At 40.4% G+C, this 20,243-nt stretch overlaps 1 protein-coding gene across 1 annotated transcript; it reads left to right on the forward strand.

The window, feature by feature from the left end:
* Positions 1–6,155: 6,155 nt before the first annotated feature.
* Positions 6,156–20,041, forward strand: LOC109067075 (DNA-directed RNA polymerase II subunit RPB1). The gene is made up of 28 exons (XM_042735424.1): positions 6,156–6,512; positions 7,431–7,563; positions 7,651–7,787; positions 7,913–8,086; positions 8,183–8,464; positions 8,567–8,728; positions 9,117–9,337; positions 9,453–9,585; positions 9,694–9,818; positions 10,023–10,233; positions 10,341–10,550; positions 10,627–10,795; positions 10,881–10,975; positions 11,064–11,267; positions 11,376–11,598; positions 11,752–11,935; positions 13,249–13,420; positions 13,577–13,682; positions 14,146–14,351; positions 14,464–14,935; positions 15,045–15,145; positions 15,237–15,341; positions 15,563–15,745; positions 15,832–16,035; positions 16,122–16,308; positions 16,407–16,520; positions 16,629–16,778; positions 16,920–20,041. The coding sequence occupies exons 1-28, from the start codon at positions 6,426–6,428 to the stop codon at positions 18,065–18,067; spliced, it is 5,898 nt and encodes a 1,965-aa protein (XP_042591358.1). The 5' UTR covers positions 6,156–6,425; the 3' UTR covers positions 18,068–20,041.
* Positions 20,042–20,243: the final 202 nt, after the last annotated feature.

Here is a 20,243-nt window from a genome sequence, read left to right on the forward strand (position 1 = left end):
TAATATATTTTAAATTAGAATTTATTTCTATGATGGCAAAGTTTAATTTTTAGCAGCCATTACTTGTCTTAAGTGTCAAACGATCCTTCAGAAATCATTTTAATGTGCTGATCTGGTGCCAGGTAACATTTCTTATTATTAATGCTGTGAAAAACAGTCGTTTTTGGTTCTTTGGGGAATCTAAAATGGTTCTTCTATGGCATCACTGCAAAAACATCCTTATGGAAACTTTAAGAGTGTATCCTTTTCTGTGATCAGCTATGATAGTAATTTTTGTGAACTTAGTGAACCCCGTGTTACAACTCACCCATGTTACAATCATTCCTGGTCTGCCGGAATGTCGGTGAAATTTCTGTGATCCAAGCTTGGGATGATCAGTGTTTGGGATAATCAGCGACAATCTATCATTTAAGTGAGAAGTGCTATTTATTGTAATTTCTTTAGCACTCCATTTTATTTACATTTTTTGTATCTCAATATTTGACATTTAGCATTTTCTCTTTCATAGTCATCATAATGATATGTTGTGTTAATTCTCACTGGTCTTAAATAATAGAACATTTCGATGATTAAAATATAGGCTTAGAAACATTTCTGCTTGGTGAGCTTAATTTTGTAAAACTTACTTTACCATTCACGGTCATTACCATCTTAAAAACGTATCATTACATTGGCTTGGTAAATGTGTTTTTTTTTTTTTTTTTTTTTTTTTTACCAAACAAGCTTGCTTATGGAGCCTTGTGATTACTAAACTGAAACAACAGGGCTTCCCTGAGAACTCATGATCAAAGCACAGCCCATTTTCTGCTTGATTGTGGCTTCCGCTCGGACAGACTGAGGGAAGACGAGCATTCAGCTGTGTCTGTTTTGCGCTCAAAGCTTCCATCTAGTGGTCATGTCTCTCGTCTGATTTGCAGTTTGACAAGTTTCTCAGCATCTCTTGCATTTACACACGACTGTAACATGATCATAATGTAACATTTGAGCATATACCTTTAATGGCTACATCATGAAAAACTGTACAGGAATTAATCCAATAACACCACCTGGTATTAAATGTGTCGTGATGTTGGGTAATATCTGGCAAGCCTGTGTTATTAATAATTTCTTGTTTTAGTATCAAAGTGAGATTATAGTTTTGCTCTAGTTTCTGGAAGAGCAGTGCAATATATATTATGTGTGTATGCAGCCACTGTAGTTTAATACAAACTTATTGTTTATAAATAATATATGCTTTGAAATGTCTGTATGTTTTCCTGAAGGAACCATATTTCTAAATTGATTTGCAACGTGTAAAAATGACAAAACGTCCTTTGAATAAAAAGTGCCTCTTAGAGACCAGCTTTGACAAAGATTTTATTTTTGTCCATTGTGTAAAATTCCAGAGAACCTTTATAAAGGTTTAAAAGAAATGCTATATAGTGATTAGGATTTACAGTTATGTTAAAACGCATGGACAAAGGGTTTTTTTCAACGCAGGCTGTAGTGAAAGTGTTCCAAAGTGGGAGTCTAAATAAGTGCTCAATTACATAACAGATTTTTATTTTTGTGCCTTCCACAAGGAGGTGCTGCAGCTCGGTTTGAAATGCATAGAAGACAACCTCTGCTCATGTAAACAGACAAAATATTTAGCAGTGTGTACAGTCATGGCCAAAAGTTTTGGCAGCTACATAAATTTTGTGTTTTGCATAGTTTCAGTATTTGTAGATTATTTTTTCCCACATGTTTCTATGGTATACTGAAAAACAATGATAAGCATATCATAAGTTTTAGTTTTAAACTTTTATTGGCAAAAAAATGAGTCTGCATTTACAGTGTTGACCCTTGTTCTTCATAACCTCTGCAGTTGGCTCTGGCATGCTGGATATTAGCTTCTGGGCCAAATTCTGACTGATCCATTCTTGCCTTATTAGTTCTCGGAGTTGATCACAATTTGTGGGCTTCTGCTTGTCCACTTGCCTTTTGAGGACTGAGCACAGGTTGTCTATGGGATTGAGATCCAGGAGTTTCATGGCCATGGATCCAAAATTTCAAAGTAATGATCTTCGAGCCAATTCTTTATCACTCTTGCTTTGTGACATGGTGCTCCATCATGCTGGAAAATGCATGGATCATCACCAAATTGCTCATGGATCGTTGGAAGATGTCGCTTTTGCAGGACGTTTTGATACCATTCTTTATTCACGTCAGTGTTTTTGGGCAGAATTATGAGAGAGCCCACTCTCTTGGTTGAAAAGCAACCCCACACATGGATGGTCTCGGGATGCTTCACTGTTGGCACAACACAGGACTCATGGAAGAGTTCACCTTTTCTTCTCCGAACTATCGATTTTCCAGATGTCCCAAACAGTGGAAGGGAGCTTCATCAGAGAAAATAACTTTGCACCAGTCTTCTGCTATCCAAAACCTTTTACTTCCTGCAGAATCTCAGTCTGTCCTAGACGTTTTTCTTGGAGAGAAGTGGCTTCTTTGCTGCCCTTCTTGAAATCAGGCTGTTGTCCAAAAGTCTTGGCCTCACTGTGAGTGCAGATACTCTCACAGCAACCTGCTGCCATTCCTGAGCAAGCGCTGCACTGCTAGTGACACGATTCTGTAGCTGACTCCTCAGGAGGAGATGGTCCTGGTGCTTGCTGGACACTCTGGGACGTCCTGAAGACTTCACTGCCGTCGAACCTTTCTCCTTGAAGTTCTTGATGATCTGGTAAATGGTTCTTTCAGGTGCAATATTCTTTGAAACCATTTTGAAGCAAAGCCATGATGGCTGCACGTGTTTCTTTGGAGGTAACCATTGCTAACAATAACACAATGATTGGAAGCACATCTTCGCTCCTCTTATAGCAATAAGTATGCTCTTACAATCTAAATGGTATGATAGTGATTTCACCTGACTAGTACTCATTCACACTTTCACGTTGATGCTGATATGATTAGTCAATTAATGTTAGCTGGTCATTTTGTGTCAGGATCAAAAAACTGTTCCTTTTTTTTTGTGAAAAGTTCTTTTTTGGGGGCCAAATGAAGCTTTTAGCAATTATTTAAAATGCATCTGCTCACTCTACACAATCTAGAAACAATGTGAATGAACACCACAATAGCTTAGACCATCAAACTTTGCAAAACCAAATATGTCACTGCCAAAACTTTTAGTCACAACTGTACTTTAAAAGGTGACGTAATACATTCCTGTTTGATTCACTTAATACAGGCACATAAATCTAATTTAAGCACACAGACCTTTCAGGTACGAAGGATTTTTTTACAAAAAAAGAGAGAACCCAAGAATTTGAATCCAATGCAAATATTTTATTTACACGCAAAATACTTACATGAATGTCATATGAGAGGATTTCAAACCATTCAGAGTTAATATACATTTGTCCAAATTACAGTCTGTTGATGAAAACCTACTTTCTTGCATTAAAACACATTAGTAAGCCACTTGAAGCAAAATCTCACATTACAACGTCAAATTTAAAGAGACAGTTCACCCAGTTACCCCCACGTGATTTCAAAAATATGATTTACCTTTTGAATACAAAAGAAATATGTAAAACAGAATCAAAGTTTTTGTGTCTTTTCATTCATATCAATCCAAACATTATATATATTTATATACATCTTTTGTGCTCCATAGAAGAAAGTCATACAGGTTTAAACACAAATGATAGTTTTATTTTTAAGTGAACTATCCCTTAAACAATTAAGACTCATTACGCTTAACTTTGTAACAAACAAATGTATCTGAGATGTTCAACAATCGTACTGAAAAACATCCGTTTGTAGAAAACAGCCTCCATGTTGCACCGACCAAAGTAAACGACCATCAGCCCGCCTATTTATTTTATGCAGGTTGTAATAAATACATAGCTTTTTCCCCCAGATACTGCCTTCAATTCAATAACTGCGTCACAATGGTTTCGTTTTTGTGGAAGAAGGTTTTCACGGTTAACATCATGCTAATGTTATCTAGCTCAGGCTCGTTTCACTTTAGTCTGGAGTTACGCAACTCCGCTTCTCTTCTGCCCTGTAAACCCGCCCAAGTACACAAGCAGCAGACTCCATGTTTGTTCACCTCACCGCCATGTACGACAAGATCTCTCAAAATCCATGTTCACTTGGAGTTATTTCTAAGCAAGTTTCTGATTTAAGCGAGGAGACCGATTCAGATAGACTTTAAGACAACACATCCACATTAAAGAACAATGAGGTTTTGACTGTAAGACTAAACAGAGCCAATAACTCATATTTATCCACAAAAACCGACTATTAAGCCAATTTCCCGATACATGTGGTTTCAAAGAAGTCGATTTGGGTTTGATATGAGTTACAACCAAGCTCTTGATCCATTATCCGATTAGCTTTGTAGATATGACCACTATGAACTAACTCCTTTCGGGTATAAATCAGCTTTCGGTTTTAAGAAATCGGTGTATATTATACATTATATGTTCATTATATAATCGAAAACGATTCGAACATTAGATAACCCCCCCTTTTTTTTAATGTAAATACATTCACAGGCATCCAAGCTCAATGCTAACAGGCTATCATGAACGTGATACAACACATGATCTGTTAAAAAAGCCACATCTACGTCTGAGACCATACAAAGGCAAGAACAAGATAAACACAAACAGCTTTTTTAAAAGCCCAAATTGCTAAAAATAATTAACGTTCCAGTAAATAACATTGATATATTTCTGGTGTCTATATTAATATGTAACTAAAAGTCCAATTCCAGTATAAAATGTGACTGAACCTATATGAACAAATTCAAAAAGTTTTTTTTTTTTTTTTTAATACAACCATCTGTCTACACTGTAACCTATAATGTACTTAATCCATAACTATGTAGACGAATAATGCTGGTTATTTACACTAATTTGAACCTATATACGCAATAACACAAATATACACACTACAGTTTTAAAGATGTAAACTAACATTTCAGACAAAACAACTTTAAACGAGCGCTGTTTAATGTTCACATTCCACAAAGAATGGCGGCTAACAAACGAGCAAAAGCTCACAACAGTCGCTAGGTAACATCGGGTTATGTTACACATTCTTGATTGCGCTCTTCAACTTCAAGAACGATAAACTATATTAGATTATCAAATGAAATCATTTACGAACTACGGATTTGCGATTATTTATAAGAAAACCGGTAACGTTAACCAGAAAACGTAAGCTAGCGCCTTTTTTAGAACAACATGGCCTAGATGTACAATTCTATTTTTTTTATTTTACAGTGAGCTACAGTAACGTTCTAATTCTCCAAATAGTTTAAAAAAAACATCGTATGTTTAAAACAACAAAATCTCTCGAAAGTTTAAATTGAAAATGCATTTTCTGAAACCCCAGGCTTTCAGCGGAGTTTCCAGCTGATCATACCGAAAAAAGCGCGTGCTGTCCAGCCAGTGTATTTACTCGACCTCGTGGATTCTTGCAGTTTCCCGTAGAACTCAAATAAAATAAGGAAAATCATAATAAATATTTCTAGAAATATGAATAAATGTACAAAATAAAAGTAGATTATTAATTTGAATTACATAAAAATCATATTTAAAACAAAAATAATGGCGTTAATCCTCGACGGTAGGTGTAGGCCTCTCACACGAGCTTCTTTCCCAGCACTGTTAACTGATCCAGAGCGAGACGGACGGAACAGCACAGGTTTTTTTTATTTTTGCTCAGAGGGTGAAAAAATATCAGTCGGGTAAAATCGGCAATGCTCGTAAAAAAGGCGGGCCGTAAGAAAGTTATTTTACCGCCGTCAAGCGTTGGGTTGCGATTGGTCAAACACTGTCTGCTCATGAATATTACGAACACGTTTGACGAATTACGTTTCATATTGACGAATGTTATTGAATATTCATGTTTAAAGTGTCCACGGATCCGCCCTCTGGTTTTACGGGCCTATAGAATCTCTTCATACGTTTTGTCCCGCCTCCGCCTGCACAGGATTCGCAGGAATCAAAAGCGAACGACTCCATTGGTTCTGCGTCAACTTTAATTAATTATTCATATACTGCAGTCTCGCAGCCAATAAGCGCACAGAGAGATCGATCCATAACCCGCCCTCTGACTGTTCAGCCCCTGCCAAGTAGGCTGTGTAAACCCGTAGCAAAGCGTACAGTCTATATAAAGAGGTGTGAGAGCAGTTTTCTCTCAGATGCGCTTAGAGCGCACTGGAGAGTAGATCGGGGAAAGGGAAGGGGACAGCCGGTAGCTACAATAGCTAGTATATAAACACCAATTTAAAAGCACATTGAGTAGCAAGATACGGTGGTCACTGGGAAACCGCCATCGGACAAGTTCCGGTCACCATTGGGTGCCAGGAGAGTCTTGGTGGCGTTTCAGAGGTGTGTTCCTTCTTACAAAGCGGCGTGCCGGGGGAGGACGCGTCTCTTTGAATAGTCAGGATGCACGGACCGCCTTCCAGCGACAGCGCATGCCCATTGCGCCTCATCAAGAGAGTGCAATTCGGCGTCCTCAGCCCTGATGAACTTGTAGGTTTTGCTCTTGAGAGGGGGTATTCTCTTAATTCTTTGAGTATTATTGCATTACTCAAATCAACATCGTGTTGAAATCATATTAAATACGGATATTAACATACAGTGTCTTTTGTGAACTTGTGTTTTGCTAACTTTAGCCGGCTAGCCACTTCTTCCTCAGTAAGAGCATGTGTTTGGAAAGTTGAAGAAACACTACACAAGGGTCCTGCTTTAACAATTAGCAACAAGACACGGAAAGCCTTGTTTGAAGTTATACAATTTTAGCTTCTTGTAATATTTATTATTTGTTACATTATTTGAACATTTTGGAGTCACATGGCAGACCCAGAGTTACTCCCAAGTTTCCACATTGTTTCCTATGTCTCCCTTACTGGCAATAAAATGTGAATTTGTTATATGCATGCTTTCATTTATTTAAACTCAAATACGTTCAGTTTGTGACGTGCATTTATGTTTTGAAATAAATGACGAGCAAATGGTATGTTTCCAAGTTGAGCTGTAATGCATTTTCTTTAGACAGCGATGCGATGCAACGTAACTGGGTTTTATTCAATAATGTCATTTTTAAAAACTTATACCTTTCTTTATTTGAAATTTATATATTTTTTTTTAAATGAATGCTGAGTTGAGCAATCTCTTGACACTTAATTTGATTGTTTTTGTGTTTTATGTATGCAGCTTGTAATGTAAAGAAAACCACGATAAATACAACCATTAAACAGCCTTGTTACATTTCAAATTAACATTTTTAAAAATGCTAAATTCATAATTTGACAGATGACATCTGAACTATTGCTATTGCATTCCATGTATTTAAAAAATACTTTAAGGGTATATTTAGTGTATAAATGTTTCCCATTGTTGTGAAAATGTACAACAATTTAATGCTGTTTTTTTTTTTATCTTTTTCAGAAACGGATGTCCGTTACTGAAGGGGGCATCAAGTACCCTGAGACCACAGAAGGAGGGCGCCCTAAACTGGGGGGACTTATGGACCCTCGGCAAGGGGTAATTGAAAGGTCAGGCAGATGCCAGACGTGTGCAGGTATGTTCATAAACTGATATTTATCCGTCTTGCTTGGTATTAAACACTTAAAGATGAACCTCTGCGTATTTGTTTGTTGTCATTTAGGTAACATGACTGAGTGCCCCGGTCATTTTGGTCACATTGAGCTGGCAAAGCCAGTCTTTCATGTTGGATTCATCACAAAGATCATGAAGGTCCTCCGATGTGTCTGCTTCTTCTGTTCAAAACTGCTTGTGGACGCGGTATGCCATATTTTCAGTTTGCCTTTTGTGATTTATTCCATTGTTAAAATTTTCTTCTGATCAAGTTCCTTTGGTCAAAAAATTTTGTAGTGTATTTAAACTTCCCCTTATGTTGTTTTACCCAGAACAATCCAAAAATCAAAGACATCTTGACCAAGTCGAAGGGGCAGCCACGTAAGCGTCTGACCCACGTCTATGACCTCTGTAAAGGCAAAAACATTTGTGAGGGTGGAGAGGAGATGGACAACAAGTTTGGAGTGGAGCAGCAGGAGACCGAAGAAGACCTCACCAAAGAGAAGGTACAGACCTAAAATTCTCTAAGCGCACAGGCCAATTTGAAACTTTCCAGCTTGCTCAGGAAGTTTTAAAACTGATTTCTAACTTTTATTTCTCAAGGTCATGGAGGCTGTGGCAGGTACCAGCCACGTATCCGTCGCTCTGGCCTGGAGCTGTATGCTGAGTGGAAGCACGTGAACGAAGACTCGCAGGAAAAGAAGATTCTTCTCAGCCCTGAACGTGTGCATGAGATCTTCAAACGTATTTCGGATGAAGAGGACATGATCTTGGGCATGGACCCCAAATATTCCCGTCCTGAGTGGATGATTGTCACTGTGTTGCCCGTGCCTCCTCTTGCTGTGAGACCAGCTGTGGTCATGCAGGGCTCTGCTAGAAACCAGGTAAGCAAAGCATTGCTTATTAAACAGTGGGAAAGAAGTTTGGTGTATTGCGTAGTACTGATAGCTGTTAGATTTGTATCAATTGTAAATTGTTCTTCTTAGGATGATTTAACACACAAGTTGGCTGACATTGTGAAGATCAATAACCAGCTGAAGCGAAATGAGCAGAGTGGAGCTGCAGCGCATGTTATAGCAGAGGATGTCAAGCTGCTTCAGTTCCACGTGGCCACCATGGTAGACAATGAACTGCCAGGTCTCCCTAGGGTAAGATTTACACTACACCTTAGGAGATCTGAGTCCAGAATATTGTGAGAAGCAACAATTATACTCTTATTAACAGTTAAGTTAATATTTAATTTAAAAAAAATCACTCCTACTAAAGATTATTTATCAATAACTAATTGTTTTTATTGTTGTTGTTAAAGAATTTACATAGAATATAAATGTTAAAGAAAAAATAAAAAATAAGTGCTTTTTTTATTATTATTATTAGTGCATTTATAATAAAATGCAATTGTGGAAAAAAAATCAGGTTACGCACTTACACTGATACCTGGTGCAGCCAGTTAAAATATTTGATCTGCAGTTATGTAGAGTGGGACAATCAGGAAAATATTAATGAAGATTTTGCTCTCGTATGCTCTTGATTCAGGCAATGCAAAAGTCTGGTCGTCCACTAAAATCTATCAAGCAGAGGCTAAAGGGTAAGGAAGGACGTGTCAGAGGTAATCTGATGGGGAAGCGTGTAGATTTCTCCGCCCGAACTGTCATCACGCCAGACCCCAACCTGCAAATCGACCAGGTGGGCGTCCCCCGTTCCATCGCCGCAAACATGACCTTCCCTGAGATTGTCACACCCTTTAACATTGACAGGTAATATTGTTTTTATCTCTTTCTGAATGCATCTCACTTACAAAATATTTTAGTGTTTTCTGATAGGTTTCTTAAACCCAGTGCTCTCATTCTTTTTCTTAATTTTACTTTACAGACTCCAAGAGCTTGTAAGGAGAGGTAACAGTCAGTATCCTGGAGCCAAATATATCATCCGAGACAACGGGGACAGAATTGACCTGCGATTCCACCCTAAACCAAGTGACCTTCACCTTCAGATTGGATACAAAGTCAGTGTTTTTTTTTTTTTTTTTTTTTTTTTTGTTTAATGTAAGAATGCAATGTAATTTTCATTTACAGTGAGCAAAGCATTTAAAACCTGTTTGTTTTCTTTCTAGGTTGAACGACACATGTGTGATGGAGACATTATTGTGTTCAACAGACAGCCTACGCTGCACAAAATGTCTATGATGGGCCACAGAGTGCGAATCTTGCCTTGGTCAACGTTTCGACTCAACCTCAGGTGCACTGGGTTTATAATACTTGATCCGTCGCATTGTTTGGAGATTGATACGTGGATAGGCAATATATTGAGTTTGTGTGCTGTATCATCAGTTTGAAATTGTTACAAATCTGTATAGAAAACGAATGGTCAGATTTAGCACCATTGCTCTAATATAAAGGTTTTTGACTTCGTTTTAAAAGAGAAAATCCCTTTCACTTCTAGTGTGACAACCCCATACAATGCTGACTTTGATGGCGATGAGATGAACCTGCACTTGCCACAGTCCTTGGAGACCCGTGCTGAGATCCAAGAGCTGGCTATGGTGCCTCGTATGATTGTCACACCACAGTCTAACAGACCCGTCATGGGTATTGTGCAGGACACACTGACAGCTGTGCGCAAGTTCACCAAGAGAGATGTCTTCTTGGAGAGGGTGAGTTTATGAAGCTGTGGTACCAAATTATGAATGTAATGAGCTGTAAGTTTGTACAGGTACATGACATTGATACTAAAATAAATCATTTCGTGTGCTTTGTTTAGGGTGAGGTGATGAACCTCCTCATGTTTCTCTCCACATGGGACGGCAAAGTGCCCCAACCTGCTATCTTGAAGCCTCGACCTCTCTGGACTGGCAAACAGATCTTCAGCTTGATCATCCCTGGGCACATTAATGCCATCCGCACACACAGCACTCACCCCGATGAAGAGGACAGCGGCCCTTACAAACACATCTCCCCTGGAGACACTAAGGTACAGTAGTGCAGCCGAAATGTGGATGTAGCTTTTGTGCAAAAGAAAGTTTGTTCTCATTCTTCTCATTTTGCAGGTGATTGTGGAGAACGGTGAGCTGATCATGGGGATCCTGTGTAAGAAGTCATTGGGAACCTCCGCTGGCTCTCTTGTCCATATCTCATACCTTGAGATGGGCCATGACATCACACGACTCTTCTATTCTAACATCCAGACTGTTGTCAACAACTGGCTGCTTATTGAGGGTAAAAAAAAAAAAGACTTGATATTTGCACACAAAAACAGTTTTGATTCTTATTCATTTATTTACAACCATCTTGTCTACTTCAGGTCACTCTATTGGTATTGGAGACTCCATTGCCGATAAGGCGACATATCAGGACATTCAGAACACGATTAAGAAAGCCAAACAGGATGTGATAGAGGTGAGTTGGCACCATTAAGTAATTATAAATGCAACAGATTGTTGCTTTTGTACATGAATGCAGTTGTTCATTGATTTCTTTCCCACAGGTCATTGAGAAAGCCCACAACAATGAGTTGGAGCCCACCCCAGGTAACACTCTGAGACAGACCTTTGAGAACCAGGTCAACCGCATTCTGAACGATGCTCGAGACAAGACTGGATCCTCTGCCCAGAAGTCATTGTCTGAGTACAACAATTTCAAATCCATGGTGGTGGCTGGTTCAAAAGGCTCTAAAATTAACATTTCTCAGGTGAGAGAAGACAGTAGATGGTCTTTATATCTTAAAATAGTTAGGTGCCTCTTTCAGGAATTTTTTCACAATCTCTGTATTTGTTCTTCTTTCTCTTCACCCATTTAGGTTATTGCTGTAGTGGGGCAGCAGAACGTTGAGGGTAAGCGAATCCCCTTCGGTTTCAAGCACCGCACTCTCCCTCACTTCATTAAAGATGATTATGGTCCAGAGAGTAGAGGCTTCGTAGAAAACTCCTATCTGGCCGGTCTCACACCAACTGAGTTTTTCTTTCACGCCATGGGAGGCAGAGAGGGTCTGATCGACACAGCTGTCAAAACTGCTGAGACAGGTAATGGCCTGAGCAGCTATTGAGGGCAAATACTAAATGTAATCTGAACTTCTAGTCTCTAAGTGAGATGTTATATGCACTTGTTATCAGATTAGTCTTCGTTGAAGCCTGAAATTGTCTTCATGAGTTTTGATGAAACTCCTATTCCTTCAGGTTATATTCAGCGTCGTCTGATCAAGTCTATGGAGTCTGTTATGGTAAAGTATGATGCTACAGTCAGAAACTCCATTAACCAAGTTGTCCAGCTGAGGTATGGAGAGGATGGTCTGGCAGGAGAGGCTGTGGAGTTCCAGAACATGGCTACCCTTAAGCCATCCCACAAAGCCTTTGAGAAGAAGTGAGTGCTGTTGTGTCTGTTCAAGTATTTACAGTAAAGTAATTAGGGGTGGGAATCTTTAAATTGTAATAATATTTCAAAATGTTCCTGTCTATATTAGGGGTGGGAATCTATGTTAACGATGCATATTAATTAACGATGCATCACAATGTTGTCATACATCCTGTACATCGATTAGGGGTGGGAATCTTCAGGCACTTCACGATCCATTCTGATTCTGGGGGTCACAATCCGATTCCAAAACAATTCTTGATCTACATTTTTTCCCCAATTAATTGTTCTGCTGTGCAAATACATCTTTACAACTTTACATCTTAAACAAAATTGCAGTTATATGCTTTTTGTTTGTTTGGAATCTCTGTATGTCAGTACTGCCAACTTAAAAATAGGGGTGTGAGTCTTCACTGGTTTCACAGTTCAATTACGATTATCATTATCAACTCAATATCACGATGCATCACATTCTCAGTTTTCAATATTACTGTACATGGCTACATTTTCATATACATTTTATATCAAATTTTTTTGTGCAAAATTAACTTAACTTTTTTTATTATATAAGCACAGCAGGCTATTTTTATAAAACACTTACTTATTTAAAATGTGTTCTTTAAGTGTCCGAAGGTTTACAGACAATAGTTGAGGATTTTTCTTTTTTTCCTCAGCGTTATTGCAATTTGATTATTACTGATGAGATCATAGATGGTGGCAGCTTTAACGGGCTGCATTCAAACTAATGCACAGATCTATTTCGATATCAGATGTTTTGTCCTGCTCTGAAAACATGACTGACTGTGTGTATATCAATTTCGTATAAAAGTATTCGAAAATGCAAGTGCATTTAACCGCAGCTGCAATTAAGCTTCAGGACAACAAACACAAAGCGCACGTGAAAGTCTGTCAGTGCGCAAGCTTCGTGTAGCTAATAGTACTGCATTCCAAACAGCATAAATGAAAGCATATCTAAAGTAAAACACGGCGGATGGAAGCATAGACTGTCAACCAATGTGCACATGTCTCACAACGCAAATTCTGTGCAATGAAGCCCACCCAGAATCGTTGAAGAGAGAATCGCGATGCATCGGAGAAATGATTTTTTTTTCTCCCACCCCTAAAAGTAATCTATTGCAACTAATTTAAACTAAGTAATATAATCAATATAGCCGTATTAACTCAGATCAACAAGGACATGGATAGTAAGCTATTTAGGAGTCTGTTTTCAAGTCTTCTCAGGTCATTGTTGATCATCAGCTCAGAGCTCAACTGACTAACGTCATTGATTTAACTTTCTGCCTCTTTCTTTAATTGCACAGGTTTAGGTTTGACTGCACCAATGACCGAGCTCTCCGCCGCACTCTACAGGAAGATGTGGTGAAAGATGTGTTGACCAATGCCCATGTCCAGAGTGCTCTAGAGAGAGAGTTTGAGAAGATGAAGGAAGACCGAGAGATCTTGAGAGCCATTTTCCCCACAGGCGACAGCAAGGTCTGTCCCTTAAGAGTACCATTTAAGTACCATCAGTATCCATATGCCCTTTGGTTGGGATTGTCCTCTTTCTTTTTACAACCTTATCAAGCATGAATATCACTATATTTGCACACTTCTATAGAATGTCATTAACACAAACCATGTTTTTCATAGGTGGTACTACCGTGCAATTTGGCCAGAATGATCTGGAATGCTCAGAAGATTTTCCGCATCAATCCTCGAACACCAACTGACCTCAACCCAGCACGAGTAGTGGAAGGTGGGTTTTGTACTTTGAGCCTGTAAATTTTTATTTAGGTATCTTATATCTAACTTTTAATTTTGACGTGCACGCTATATACACCGCTTTAACTGACTTAAGGCTGTCTGCATTTGAGCGGGTCTCTCAGCTAAATAAAGACTCCTGCTTGTGGTAGCTAAATAAAGCCTGCTGACGACTGATCCCTGTAGCTTACCACTGTCTTGTGGCAGACCTGTACAAGCTGATTATAAAGGCCACAGTTACATCCTTGCATACGTGTTGACTGAAGACATGATGCCAAACTCATGCGCTTGACAAATCTGCACCTTTAAGAGATGTCAATTTTATGAAGCCCTAACCAATATGGCTGTTTTACCTTGCCATTATAGTGGTAGCACCAACCGATTCTTGTCTTATTATTGGAGTGAGCTTTGCATTGTAATGATAGCACATGGATATTTGCTCTTTCTTTTTTATGCAGGAGTTCATGAGTTGAGTAAGAAGCTGGTGATCGTAAATGGTGAAGACCAGTTAAGCAGGCAAGCCCAGGAGAATGCCACTCTGCTATTCAACATCCACCTGCGCTCCACCCTGTGCTCCAAGCGAATGACCGAGGAGTTCCGTCTTAGCACAGAGGCTTTTGATTGGCTGCTGGGAGAGATTGAGACCAAATTTAACCAGTCCATTGTAAGTAAAGCTTGCCTAGTTACTGCACCTGAAAAAGAAAAAAAAAGAAAATGGGGAGTAATCTAGTTTTATCAAATTGCCTGAAGCTGGACACTTTCTTTGTTTTCGTCAGGCTCATCCTGGTGAGATGGTAGGTGCTCTGGCTGCCCAGTCTCTGGGAGAGCCTGCTACTCAGATGACCCTGAATACATTCCACTACGCCGGTGTGTCCGCCAAAAACGTCACTCTTGGTGTGCCTCGACTCAAAGAGCTTATCAACATCTCCAAGCGACCAAAGACCCCCTCCTTGACCGTATTTCTTCTGGGCCAAGCGGCCCGTGACGCAGAGAGGGCCAAAGATATCCTGTGTCGGTTGGAGCACACAACACTGCGCAAGGTCACTGCCAACACAGCCATTTATTATGACCCCAACCCTCAGAACACTGTGGTGACTGAGGATCAGGAGTGGGTCAACGTGTACTATGAGATGCCTGACTTCGATGTGACCCGCATTTCACCCTGGCTGCTGCGTATCGAGCTTGACCGCAAACACATGACTGACCGTAAGCTGACAATGGAGCAAATCGCAGAAAAGATCAATGCAGGTGGGCTTGAGATTATCATTGGATAAATGCATGTTGATACCACACTTTAAATGGCAAACGGAATGGATGCTGAGGTGTTATAGTTTTCTAACTCTACTTTGTCTCCTAGGATTTGGTGATGACCTTAACTGCATCTTCAATGATGACAATGCTGAGAAACTGGTTTTGCGAATCCGCATCATGAATAGTGACGAGAATAAGTTTCAAGAGGTAAGTTGTTGTAATTTGAATCTTTGCTGGTGAGTACGTAACTGGCCTCTTCTCTCAATGTTGAATCGTAAATGTTGAATCTTGTGTCCAGGATGAGGAGGTAGTGGATAAGATGGATGACGATGTCTTCCTTCGCTGCATTGAATCGAACATGCTGACAGACATGACACTGCAAGGCATTGAGCAGATCAGCAAGGTATTTTTTTTCTTCCATCTTTAACTTCACTTCAGTAAATCTGAAAGCCCATGTGGCAGTGCAGGTTTGTCCGAAAAGACACATGACGCTTACATGCTCTGGAGTAATGGGGAGTGCTAATTGGCTTGCTCCTGAAACAATAATAGCTAATAGGTGGACACCTTAATTTTGTGGACACAGCTGGCACTGAGATTAAAGTTTAATTTCTCCTGCCTTTGTAGGTATACATGCATCTACCACAGACTGACAACAAGAAAAAAATCATCATCACAGAAGAGGGAGAGTTTAAAGCTTTGCAAGAGTGGATCCTGGAAACTGATGGAGTCAGCCTCATGAGGGTCCTCAGTGAGAAGGATGTGGACCCTGTCAGAACCACCTCCAATGACATTGTGGAGATTTTCACTGTAAGAATTGTTTAAAAGCTTGTCTAAAGATCAGAACCTATCAGATCCTCAGATCAAATTCAGAAATGTCTGCTCTTCAACTGCAGGTTCTTGGTATTGAGGCTGTGCGTAAGGCTCTGGAAAGAGAGTTGTACCATGTCATCTCTTTCGACGGTTCTTACGTTAACTACCGCCATCTTGCTTTGCTGTGTGACACGATGACCTGCAGAGGTCACTTGATGGCCATCACTCGTCACGGTATCAACAGGCAGGACACTGGACCGCTAATGAAGTGCTCTTTTGAAGAGACGGTGAGGCGCCGTTTAATGTTTTAAAATGGTATTGTGGTTGATCTTGTAAAGAAATCTTAAATATGTTATCCCTCACTCTTCTGTAGGTGGATGTGTTGATGGAAGCCTCATCTCATGGTGAATGTGACCCAATGAAAGGAGTGTCTGAGAATATCATGCTGGGGCAGCTGGCTCCTGCAGGCACTGGTTGCTTTGACCTGCTGTTGGATGCTGAGAAGTGCAAGTATGGTATGGAGATTCCCACCAACATCCCTGGTATCAGTGTTGCAGGACGTAAGTCAAACTTATTTTTTGAATACTTTAAAGGCTTAAACCTAATACTCTGTCCCCAAATTTAAACCTGTGGTTAATCATTGCTTTTTCCACCACAGCCACGGGTATGTTCTTTGGCTCTGCCCCCAGCCCCATGAGTGGCATGTCTCCTGCCATGACTCCCTGGAACACAGGAGCCACTCCTGCATATGGTGCTTGGTCTCCCAGTGTTGGTGAGTGAAGAAATGTTACATACGGTTTTGTTTTACTGCCACCCGTATTTACAGTGTGTATGTTTACATTTATTCCATTTAATGCCCTATTCTTTTTTTCTCGTACAGGAAGCGGAATGACACCAGGTGCTGCAGGCTTCTCTCCCAGCGCTGCGTCTGATGCCAGCGGCTTCTCACCTGGTTATTCTCCTGCCTGGTCTCCTACTCCTGGTTCTCCTGGATCCCCTGGACCAGCTAGCCCTTATATCCCCTCACCAGGTCTCTTTACTGTCTATTTTGGTCTTGTTCGGTTTTTAAGAATAATGGTCTTAGTTTACTTGGTTGTAATTAGTAGGTTGCAAACCAAACAGCTGCTAATGCAATTGTTTTTTTTTTTTTCTCCTTTGTCTTTCTCATCAGGAGCCTTGTCTCCAAATTACTCTCCAACTTCTCCTGCCTACGAGCCTCGCTCTCCTGGTGGATACACCCCACAGAGCCCTGGATACTCTCCGACCTCTCCGTCATACTCTCCGACTTCACCATCTTATTCTCCCACCAGTCCAAACTACAGCCCCACATCTCCGTCCTACTCGCCCACATCACCCTCCTACTCTCCAACTTCGCCGTCTTATTCTCCAACATCTCCAAGCTACTCTCCGACTTCACCTTCTTACTCTCCGACTTCACCGTCTTACTCCCCGACTTCACCATCCTACTCGCCAACATCCCCCAGCTATAGCCCAACGTCCCCCAGCTACAGCCCAACTTCACCAAGTTACAGCCCCACGTCTCCGTCGTATTCCCCAACTTCTCCATCTTATTCCCCGACCTCCCCGTCTTACTCTCCCACTTCTCCAAGCTACTCTCCAACCTCCCCGTCCTATTCCCCAACATCTCCGAGCTACAGTCCCACTTCGCCCAACTACACGCCCACCTCACCAAGTTACTCTCCGACCTCTCCATCTTACAGCCCCACCTCACCTTCCTACTCCCCCACCTCTCCCAATTATACCCCGACCAGTCCCAATTACTCTCCCACATCTCCTTCTTACTCCCCAACTTCGCCGTCCTACTCTCCATCCAGTCCTCGTTACACCCCGCAGTCTCCCACCTACACCCCAAGCTCGCCTTCTTACAGCCCAAGTTCTCCATCCTACTCCCCCACCTCCCCAAAATACACCCCCACCTCCCCCTCCTACAGTCCCAGCTCTCCCGAATATACCCCAACGTCCCCCAAATATTCCCCCACTTCCCCGAAGTACTCTCCCACTTCGCCCAAATACAGTCCCACTTCTCCGACCTACTCCCCAACTACTCCCAAGTACAGCCCCACTTCCCCTACTTATTCTCCAACCTCTCCTACCTACACCCCAACCAGCCCCAAATATTCCCCCACCTCTCCGACTTACTCTCCAACGTCTCCAAAATACTCACCCACATCCCCTACCTACTCTCCAACTAGTCCGAAGGGCTCCACCTACAGCCCCACTTCTCCCGGCTACAGCCCCACCTCTCCAACCTACAGCCCAGCCATCAGCCCTGATGACAGTGATGAAGAAAATAATTAAAGATGGTTGGTTCCAGGGTTTGTCCTGCTTCCCTTATGGGCACTCTGACCCTGGGATAAAGACTGAAGGAAAGCCACTCAGCTGGGGTTGTCATGTACAGGGAAGGCTAAGGAACCTGGGATCCCACATGTGACATCCTCCTTTTTGATTTTTCTCTTTTGGACTTAATGAATTGTTCTTAAATAGCCTCACTAAACAGTCTTCAGTGGTTGCATATGTTAGGTTAGAGGATTGAACTACAAGCCAAACAAGGCTGCCTTTGTATAGACCGCTTTGGTCGCTCTAAGTTTAGAGGGAGAACCATTTCTCAAAGTTGGTGGAAAGATGCAAGAGATTGACTGCTTTTGGAGGAGAAAGATCATGCATTGTCCTCCTCTTTCCATCCAGTCATTTCTGCCTCCCTTTTTCTCAAAAATTCAGTGTTGGATGTAAAGGAAGTTTAAGAAGTATTGCCAAAAGCCTTCAAACAGAAAACAGTGGATTGTATCTGAAAAGTTTCAAATGAAACCTTGAAAAATATCTATAACGTAAATAGAAAGGGGGAGAAACTGACCTTTCTCACATTTTACAGCTTTTAGTTTCTTCCCCAGTGTAAATAAGCGCTTGCTCCCAGTTTTTGAGTCTTTATTCCAGATCTGAACTGTTTAAATATTAATGTTGATTTTGTCTAATTTGAGTTCACTTATGAAAAATGTTATTTCTAAAGAAGCAGGAGGTTCAAAGTGGCTGTTTATTAGAAAACGTGTTGAAGCTGACACGCATTGTGCAGATTAAAAATGTCTTGTAATACTGTAGTCTATGTATGCCGGCCCATAACATGGGCAAAAGTGTTGTGTAGTGATTGCCCTCTTTATGAATCAGAGAGTGGGAACAGATGCTTTATTTGAGGCATCAATTTTCTAGTCCATTGTCCCCAAAAGATGCAAGCCTTATCCTTCACCAGCATCTGCCCAGTAATTTACACTTTCAAAAAACTGCAAAAAATGGTAACCAGCGGTCTTGTACCTCTGAGTGCACAGAGGAGTGTGAAATTATGACCTTTTTGGTTTTATTTTTCTTTTATCCTGAGAGTAAGGTTGGAGCCCAGCTTTACATAAGATGCAGTTAATTTTTTTTTTTTTTTTTTTTTTTTTTTTTTTAAACCACCTAGGTTCAAATCTGAGTCCTTCCTTGTCCTCAGCACTCAACCCTTTAATATAATAAGTGTATAATTGTTTTTTCTGATATATGCATCATTACAATTGATAATCTATTGTGTGATTTACTGCGGAAAAGCATTTATTTGACACTTTTTCTTGCGCTGGCTTCATTGTCGTTGGGTCAGCTTTGCTTTTTGGATTAAGTGCTTGGGGAGGGGAGAAAGGTGCAGTTTGGTTTGTTTCCTTTCGAATATGCACTGTTTCATATCTAAATTTCATCAGCTGATTCTGAATCATCTTTTGCTTGAACAGTAGAGGGCGACAGAGACTGATTTGACTCGGGCGTTAGAGGCATTTAGATCTTTTTGAGTGTTACCTTTTTTTATAACCTGTGGTTGCCTCAACTTACTCTTCCATCTGGACAGTGGTAGTTGCAGGAGGTTTTTTTGACTTGTAAAAGACTTTGATGCTCTTGCATATTTCAGCTTTAGATTTAAGGCCTTAGATCGCATTGGGGGAGCAGTTCTGACAGTCTCTTTAATGCCCTTGTTTGCCTTCAGTTTCATGGATGTTTCAAACAAGTCCAGTTAATACTCTATACCCAGGCTCCCAGTAAGGGTGTGTGCGCGTGTGTGTGTGTGTGTGTGTGTGTGCATGAAAGCATAAATGGAAAAGACAGGGTTTTCTTGAGTTTGAGTAATAACCGGTTCGGGTTTATGGGGAAAGGAGAATTTAAATTAAGAGAAATTGCCACTGTATAGAAATCAGTCTGATACATCATTCTCTGTAACTGTTTTGTTTTTTTGAATTGAAAAATAAAAGTTTGACTAAACTATTGGTCGTGTTTTTTTTTTGTTTGTTTTTGTTTTTTTTTTTTGTTTGTTTTTGTTTTTTTTTAACATGGCTGTTGGGTTTATGATTAACCTTAAAACGACAGTTCACCTGAAAAAGTTATTTTGTGTTCTACTGAAGAAAGTTACATTACATACACGTTTGAAACTTTTTGTGTATATAATGGTTTATAATCAATGGTTTGA

Source organism: Cyprinus carpio, chromosome B12 (genome assembly GCF_018340385.1).
Source record: "Cyprinus carpio isolate SPL01 chromosome B12, ASM1834038v1, whole genome shotgun sequence".
NCBI lineage: Eukaryota > Metazoa > Chordata > Actinopteri > Cypriniformes > Cyprinidae > Cyprinus > Cyprinus carpio.

Coding starts and splice junctions, on each gene's coding strand:
- LOC109067075 (XM_042735424.1), top strand. CDS start 6,426: ATGCACGGACCGCCTTCCAGCGACAGCGCATGCCCATTGCGCCTCATC. Junction 8,465..8,566: donor AGGGCTCTGCTAGAAACCAG/GTAAGCAAAGCA, acceptor TGTTCTTCTTAG/GATGATTTAACACACAAGTT. Junction 13,683..14,145: donor CCCAGCACGAGTAGTGGAAG/GTGGGTTTTGTA, acceptor TTTTTTATGCAG/GAGTTCATGAGTTGAGTAAG.